The sequence below is a fragment of the Austrofundulus limnaeus genome, unplaced genomic scaffold (assembly GCF_001266775.1).
Source record: "Austrofundulus limnaeus strain Quisiro unplaced genomic scaffold, Austrofundulus_limnaeus-1.0 Scaffold1504, whole genome shotgun sequence".
Taxonomy (NCBI): Eukaryota; Metazoa; Chordata; class Actinopteri; order Cyprinodontiformes; family Rivulidae; genus Austrofundulus; species Austrofundulus limnaeus.
In genome coordinates, this window is record NW_013953906.1 from 39,998 (window position 1) to 48,674 (window position 8,677).

General features: G+C 41.0%; 1 protein-coding gene across 1 annotated transcript in view; it reads right to left on the reverse strand.

Annotated features, from left to right (window-relative positions):
- The window catches only part of ddx17 (DEAD-box helicase 17), an 11,498-nt gene extending 3,683 nt beyond the window's left edge, over positions 1-7,815 (reverse strand). The window contains exons 1-12 of the mRNA XM_014032649.1: positions 7,760-7,815; positions 7,490-7,601; positions 6,408-6,570; positions 6,201-6,297; positions 5,863-5,996; positions 5,607-5,672; positions 5,362-5,503; positions 4,437-4,597; positions 4,177-4,349; positions 3,958-4,068; positions 3,782-3,843; positions 865-924 (exon numbers count right to left, since the gene is read on the reverse strand). Of these exons, the coding sequence (XP_013888103.1) occupies positions 865-924; positions 3,782-3,843; positions 3,958-4,068; positions 4,177-4,349; positions 4,437-4,597; positions 5,362-5,503; positions 5,607-5,672; positions 5,863-5,996; positions 6,201-6,297; positions 6,408-6,570; positions 7,490-7,542 (1,222 nt within the window). The 5' untranslated portion in view covers positions 7,543-7,601; positions 7,760-7,815. The remainder of the gene's footprint in view (positions 1-864; positions 925-3,781; positions 3,844-3,957; positions 4,069-4,176; positions 4,350-4,436; positions 4,598-5,361; positions 5,504-5,606; positions 5,673-5,862; positions 5,997-6,200; positions 6,298-6,407; positions 6,571-7,489; positions 7,602-7,759) is intronic.
- Between the last annotated feature and the right edge of the window lie 862 nt (positions 7,816-8,677).

The window sequence follows — 8,677 nt, forward strand, 5'->3', positions numbered from 1 at the left end:
AGAAAAAGAGGGGCTTTTAATCCCTCCAAAACTAACAGCTTGTACTTTAACATGACTGAGGGGGGCAGTGACAGCAGCACAGACTGTTACAGCTGCCGTGTGCTGCCAAACCCTGAGAGGAGAAGAGGGGAAAAGAGAACAAGGATATAGTCATAGAAATTTTAACAAATTAAGACACTTTACTTATCCCCCCTTCTCAATTTGTTACCAACAGATCAGATGTGAAATTAGTCATAAATTTCTTCTCCATGCCTTCGAGGACATGACACCACTTACTATTTTTACACATGAACCCATAATTGTCTAATTAAAAACGGGCAACATAAGCAACACCAGTGAGTTTGTACTGACACCATGTAGGAGACATAAAAAAAGTTGCGCAGGAGGTTCTGCCCCACACACCTCCTTTCAGGCAGCGTGCCAAAGAGCCCAGCTTGAAGGAAGCTTTTTAACTGCGGTAACAAGAAACAGACTAGAAACCTGGTGGGTCGGAGGGTCCGAAATCTGCAACCGGGATGCAAAAGTCTCGTAGACTTAGTGCTCATCGTTGAACTCTGATTGCACCTTCTGTGTATCTTCACACACCTGGCCCATAGTTTGACTTTACAGAGTAACCACTTCATGAAATAAACTAACATTACAGCTAAAAAATAACTCTTCAAAAGCTTTCTTCAACTGGAATTAATGTCCCAGAAAAAAAATGTTAAGTTTAATTTTAAATGCATCAACTTGTTATATTGATTGTTATATTACTCTAGCATGCATAATTACATTGATATTTAAAAAAAATTAAACACTTTTCAAAATATAATATAATGATGAAATATACTATAAAGTGCAAAAAGCATGAGTGCAGAGACATACCCAGACCACGAGAGGCAACATCAGTTGCAATCAGAATGGGAGCTTTGCCGCTTCTGAATTCTGTAAAGTTAAATAAAACATAAAAAATAAATAAAATCAAAGCTGACAGAGACTAGAGGCTTTTAAACAGGTTTCTCCAGGGCAGTTCCAAACAGGTTAATAAGTGCAAATTAAAATTCAAATCACTTCATTATCCCCAAAAAGGCAATTTGAAACAGAAAAAAGTAGTCATAGTCGACCCCCAAAATCTGCAGAACTTCCACTTAGGGCTGAAATGATTCCTCGAATAATTCGAGTAATTTGATTATGTTTAATTCTTGGGGCAAATTATCTGCCTCGAAGCTTCGTAACAATGTCGTGTTAAAATCAGCGCACTTTGCTGGCTGGAATGTTACTTGAGTTACACAACGCTATGACGTTAGCACTTCCGCTAGTGGTTACACTGTTGATGCGTGTATGCTAAGTGCTATTTTTAACAACGGAAAGGGATGAAGAGTCCCAAAACGAGGCGCTCAGAAAACGACAGAAACTGTGAAAAGTGTGGGATAATTTAAAACTTAACAGAAAAGACGACAAAGCACTGCACGTCCTCGATGTTTCTGCACCAGAACAAAAACAGCTGATACATGTAGCAAACGCGTCCGGAGTAAACAACAGGTATCGTTCACATTCCCTTCCTGACTACTCCCAGAGACTACCTGACAGAGTGTTATTTAACAGTGTGGAAGTTCTGTGATCAAAACAAGCCTTAGTGTGCAGCAACAGATGAAACACATTTATCTGTTGATGCTTCTATCTTAACTTAAATGAGATATCTGGAGTGAACATTTCAAATTTAAATTTTATTTACAGAAAATAGTAGGAACCCCCCACAAGTCTTAGTAGGAACCCCCCACAAGGAACCCCCCTTAGTAGGAACCCCCCTTAGTAGGAACCCCCCACAAGGCCCCCCAAGGGGGGCCTTGTGGGGGGTTCTCCGGGAGTATGGGGTACCGGGCCCTTTGTTACGGGCTGTCAGGTCCTTGTACGACCGGTGTCAGAGTCTGGTTCGCATTGCCGGCAGTAAGTCGGGCTCGTTTCCGGTGAGAGTTGGACTCCGCCAAGGCTGCCCTTTGTCACKGATTCTGTTCATTACTTTCATGGACAGAATTTCTAGGCGCAGCCGAGGTGTTGAGGGGATCCGTTTTGGTGGCCTTAGGATCGCATCTCTGCTTTTTGCGGATGATGTGGTCCTGTTGGCTTCATCGGAACGAGATCTGCAGCTCTCGCTGGAGCGGTTCGCGGCCGAGTGCGAAGCGGCCGGGATGAGGCTCAGTGCCTCCAAATCCGAGGCCATGGTCTTGAGCCGGAAAAGGGCAGAGTGCCTTCTCCGGGTCAGGGGGGTCGCCCTGTCTCAAGTGGAGGAGTTTAAGTATCTGGGGATCTTGTTCACGAATGGGGGAAGAACGGAGCGGGAGATCGACAGGCGGATTGGCGCAGCGTCTGCTGTAAAGCGGGCGCTGTACCGGTCCGTCGTGGTGAAGAGAGAGCTGAGTCAGAAAGCGAAGCTCTCGATTTACCGGTCGATCTACGTTCCTACCCTCATCTATGGTCATGAGCTTTGGGTCATGACCGAAAGAACGAGGTCCCGGATACAAGCGGCCGAAATGAGTTTCCTCCGCAGGGTGGCTGGACTCTCCCTTAGAGATAGGGTGAGAAGCTCGGTCATCCGGGAGGGACTCAGAGTAGAGCCGCTGCTCCTCCACGTCGAGAGGAGCCAGTTGAGGTGGCTTGGGCATCTGGTAAGGATGCCTCCTGGACGCCTCCCTGGTGAGGTATTCCGGGCACGTCCCACCGGGAGGAGGCCCCGAGGAAGACCCAGGACACGCTGGAGGGACTATGTCTCTCGGCTGGCCTGGGAACGCCTTGGAGTTCCCCCGGAGGAGCTGGAAGAAGTGGCTGGGGAGAGGGAGGTCTGGGCCTCCCTTCTGAAGCTGCTGCCCCCGCGACCCGACCCCGGATAGGCGGAAGAAAATGGATGGATGGATGGATGGATGGATGGAAAATAGTAGGATTTGTTTCCTTTTTGCTGCTGCTTTTTATGACTTTGAAACCTGTCATTAGCCTTCATTTATTACTGCTGTCATATATAACTAACCAGTCAGGAGGACTGAATATTTTTTGGCCTAAAATTGGAACTTAATAAAACTTATTAAAAATATGAATTTACTTTTACTATTAACAATAACATTTGAACTATACAAAACTCAATGTGCAACACCCAGATTTTTATATTACCCATTTTACTTACTAAATTTCTAACATAAAAGATCTCATTCGGTTTTCCAATCCATAAAAATGAATAACCATAATTTAGGTTTTTCAGTGATGATTAAAAATGAGAGTGCTTTTAATTAACGCCTCCTCAAACCTCACACGCATAAATACAAACAAGTGGAGCTTAAAATGCATGAATTAATTACAACAGGTTCAGTAATTTTACTTTGATTTTAGCAGGATTGTCAGCCCCTTCACAATTGTATTTGTCATAAAATAAGCTTAAGTAATGACTGCAGAAGATGGGAATTATTTAAATCCGATTACTCAATTAATCGACAGAGTAATCGATAGATTAATCGATTACTAAAATAATAGTTAGCTGCAGCCCTACTTCCACTCATAAAGCACCTGCAAAAGGTGAAAAAACACTAATTTTGGATGTGTTTAAAAGATAAACTGTTGCTGCTTACTTCTTATTTGAAGCATTCATAAAAGTTTAACATTTCAAAGTAAAACAACACAACAGCATAAAACCACTATAAAAGACAAAATAAAAAATAAACTGAGAGTGTATTCAAGTCTTAATTGGCTGAATAGTTTTGTAATTAATGCACTCTGAATACAGACAGAAATATGTGGCCACAAGATGCTTTCTGACCTGTAAGCACCCAGTCTCTCTCTGGTTGGCTCTTGTCTCCATGAATGCACATGGCTGGCCACCTGTTAAACAGATTGAAGAAGACTAGTTCACGCTGAGAACTGCYTCACATAATCACACCACTCTTTATGCAGATGGAGACGATAATCAGGCAAGAATAGGCAGTGAGTTTTCACCCGTCACGTCTCATCCTGCGAGTCAGATCATCGCAGCGCTTTTTGGTTTCCACAAAGATGATGGTTTTGTTCTCCTTCTCAGCCATGATCTCCTCCATCAGCTGAATGAGCCTAACACAGAGAGACACTTCAGTTCAGCCGTGTAACACCACAACTATTCCAGTTCATTAAATAATATGATTTAGGTCACGCAGAGTATTTTCCACTGGTTAATCTTACTTGTTGTCCTTTTCAGTCTCCATGCAGACGTCGACTATCTGCAGGATGTTGTGGTTAGCACTGAGCTCCAGAGCACCAATATTAATCTGGATGTATTCCCGCAGGAAGTCCTCAGCGAGCTGACGAACCTCTTTCGGCCATGTTGCGCTCCACATGAGAGTCTGTCTGTCAGGCTAACAGGGAGAGGAAGACTCGCTATCTTCAAAAACAAGAAATATGTAAAGATACTAAATAAAACAATCACTGGGCCACTACCCTACCCTGATCTGTTCAACTATTTTGCGAATCTGCGGTTCAAAGCCCATGTCCAACATGCGGTCAGCCTCATCCAGGACCAGGTAGGTACAGCGACGCAGGTTGGTCTTCCCAGCCTCCAGGAAGTCAATGAGGCGACCAGGTGTGGCGATGCAGATCTCAACACCTTCAATTACACGTGATCACAGAGTAAAAAACAATGAGACACACGCGATGCTGACACGGTTATTTGTTTGCTTTATGTGTACGGAAATCTGCGGTTACTGTGTGGCCACACATCCAGGGACATTAAACACCTGGCAGCAGATCCTGAGGCTCAACTGTGAAAATCTACACCAGGGGTGTCCAAACATTTAGTCAGATGGGCCAAAATCATAAAGTCAGAAGAAAAAATGTTTCCTTTACCTGCTCAACAATAAACTAATCATTGAATACTTTAACTAAACAAATAGATTTATTGCTGGAGATGGATGGATCTACAACTTTAAAAGTGGTTTGCAGATTTCCTTTTTTTTTTGCAATTTTCCATGAATTGTGGAAAAAAGAACCAAATTTAGTCAATTCTGATCCATAAAATCAGGATTTAAGTAACCCTTTCGTTGAAAATGCTTGCTGTATTTAGACCAATTTACAGTAATAAATTAATTAAAAGCAGATTGAAGTGCAGCAAAATCAGCTTTTCAGTAGAAGTTATAAAAGATGTAGAAAAAGCCAAGAGCCTGGTTATTTACAGACAAATAATTGGCGTTGTTGCCAGTATTTTTTATTGGAAGAAGATTTGACTTTGTCTGTGATCATTTTGCCCTAATTAAAAATAGAAAGTCTCCACATCAAACACCTGTGCCAGGTATAATTATTGAACAGAAGTCAGGGGCCACACTGGACAKCCCTGATCTATACGTTTTGGTTTACCGAAATGTCTGTACCCACCCCTTTCGAGATCCCGAATCTGTGGTCCTTTCGGCGCTCCACCATAGACGCAGGTGCTTTTGATGCGGGAAGACTTGCCGTAGTCATAAGCAACTTGTTGAACCTGCTGGGCCAGCTCTCTGGTTGGAGCAAGKACCAGACACTGTAAAAGAGACGACGYCGAATGAGAAAGGAATAATATACTGGGATTGTGCACAAAATAGATACAACTCTTCACTCTGAGGTTGTATGAAATTCAAACTCACTATAGGACCATCTCCCCTCTCCAGATARGGCTGGTGGTTGATGTGTACAATAGCAGGAAGAAGGTACTGAGAGATAACAAAACACAATAATCTCTACCATATAACAGTAAAACCAAATAATACAATTTATAAATACTTCAATATGTCATGGAATCACTTATTGCTAATAACACAAGCCTTTCTTATTTTCTTTAACCCACACTCCAAATATTACTTCWAGATTAAATTGTAATAGTCTTCTAAAAAACTGTCTTACAGCCAGGGTCTTCCCAGAGCCAGTCTGTGCAATTCCCACCATGTCCCTGCCACTCAAAGCCACAGGGAAACCCTGGGACTGGATTGCTGTGGGCTCCTTGAAGTTCTGCTGCATCATAACATCCATCACGTACTCTGTTGGGCAAAGTAAGGAAAAGAAAAAAATAATGGAAGAGCAAAGGTCAATATGAGAAACCATCTGAAACCGTTAAGACTATTTGGAAAAATAGGAGCCAAATGCAATCACATCCTAAGCCTGTGGTTGTTCAACTTAGTTTACTGAATCTAATCATTTGTCTTTAAGTAAAGGTGTACATGCAGTAAAATGAGTTAACTCACGAGGAAAATGTGCCTGATGAAAAGCAGTCACAGGCTTTGGACAGCCTGAGCCTCTGATGGTGATCTCCTTCTTCCTGCGGAACTCCTCCATGTCGTACTGGACARGGCAACAAAAGAGAACGTGAACACAAAACATGATGTGTTTTCATTCAAAACACCCTCTGTGCTTTTTAATGTATCCTCTGCATGTGACAGTAAAAGACTTACCTGACCCATTCGCTGGACATCTGGATGTTCGGTATAGAAGTTCTTCTCAAATTTAGGCAGCTCGTCGAGGTTCCACCTCTTTTTGCGGAGGCGCTCACCTGGATTACCAAACTTCATGGGTGGGGGTCCACCACGGCTACCCATGCCCCCTCCAAATCGTGGCCTGAAAAAAAAAAGAGTGAGAGATAAGGATAACTCAGGATTTAGCATGTTAGCTTTGTACATCAGTACACTGCTTTCTGTAATTAACGGATCAAGTTCTGAATATAATTTATAAAGACGACTCTATGGTAAATGACCTGAACTTGTATAGCGCCTTATCAAGTCTTTACAGACTCCAAAGAGCTTCACACTACAGTCYTTTACCCATCCATACACATTCATTCACAAACCGATGGTGGTAAGCTACAATGTAACTACAGCTGCCCTTGGGCTCACTGACAGAAATACATTCTCTCTTTATGAACGGGTCATAAAAATGATTAAAACGCACACAAAAACCTACAGTTCATATATAGGAAATAGTTGTTTCGACACAGAAGGAATAACAAGACACTTTGTAAGGGTGAACTTTAAGTCTGTAAAGTGGAATTAGAGAAACAAAACAAAGTCAAAGAGGCTTTAGAASCAGACAGAATTTTACATAAAAAATGTGAACAGCTAATGTAAGACAAAGGAAAAACATGAATCGAAACGCTGTCATTAAACGTTCAATCCAAACTACTAAAACACTGCATTGATCTACAATGTTGCTTAAGAATATTTCCAATAAAAGTAAATATTAGTTTATCTTGTCTGAGTTGTTTCTCTTATGCTTATACCCATTAAAATTCTTATTATATAGTTTTATTATATACAATTGTTACTTCTATTCCCATAGTAAAGTTAATAATAGACATTGGTGTAATCTAATTTTAAATGGAAAAAAGGGCCTGTGAAGCGCTTTTGTTTTGTTTATGTTAGCAAGAGCTCAACCTCAAAACAATCATGTCCGCGCTTCCTGTTAAGTCCAAATATTATCAAACTCTTTAGGTTATGTGTTCTGTGAGCAAAAAAGAAAAGAAAAAGAAAAAAAAACTAACCTGTCTCGTCCACGATCTCTGTCTCTGTCTCCATATGAAGAACCCCCTCTCATGTCGATGAAAACAGTCTTCTCTGCAGCGTTAGCGTTAGCACAACAGCTTGGCGGCTCTTCTGTTTTAAAAACGTATCAAACGAAGTGTAATTTTAAGCAAGCACGACACAACAAATTTGTTGTGTATCACTACACGTGAATTAAATGGTAACTACGTATTTACAAAGGTTTCTTGAGTAATTGCTACATGCGTCACGAAACTAAAGCAAATACCTACCTCGTTCCCTCCCGACTCCACGACGTTACGGCGTCTACGTYGCGTATCTTTAAAAAGACGTCATTACGTACGTAATTTTACTAAATAACAATTGTGAATGTGGTAAGCGTTAGGTTCTACTAAATAAGATCAATATGTTAAAGAAAAATGTAAGCTTTAACCTTACACAAATTATAGTTGCATTTAAAGAGCTYTTCTGGATTTTTTTTTCTTTTTGCTTTGGTAAACAAGAAAATAGACTGAGAAAAAAATTGCCACAAAATATKTACAATCTAACGCTAGGGGGCGGTAATTTCCCATATCACTGCGTCATGCGGTGAAACGAAGAAAACAACCGGAAGTTCAATTGGCWTAGCATACAGCTGGATAGATGAACGTTCTGAAGTTATTGGTTGTTTTATAGCATGAAAACTAGCTGATTTACAAGTGCATTTCGCTTAAGGATATGCCTTTGTTAATTCAGAGTAAGGAACTTGACCGCCTAAGATCGACGGCGGAATTGTTCGACAAATATCCACATTTACAGGTTGGTTTCCAGGAAAATGTGGCTACACTTCCGACCTTTGCTGTTCAAAAACAAGTAATTAAGTTGCCCTAGGCAAATATTTACTTAAAGACATGACCTGATATTATTGTGTTTACATCGTCTACAATATAGATGTAGTTACTGTTTTTGTGCAAGCATCGTATACAAACTAAGTAGTTACTAAATGAGACTTAATTATAGCAAACACATGATTCAAAATAACTAAAGTTGTTGATCTACATTACAGTGCAAAAGTAAAAAACATCATGTCTAATTGTGTGAATTCTGATTCAACATTCACATTATTGTTTTCCTAATTTTTGAATTGTGTGTGTGTGTGTGTGTGTGTGTGTGTGTGTGTGTGTGTGTGTGTGTGTGTGTGTGTGTGTGTG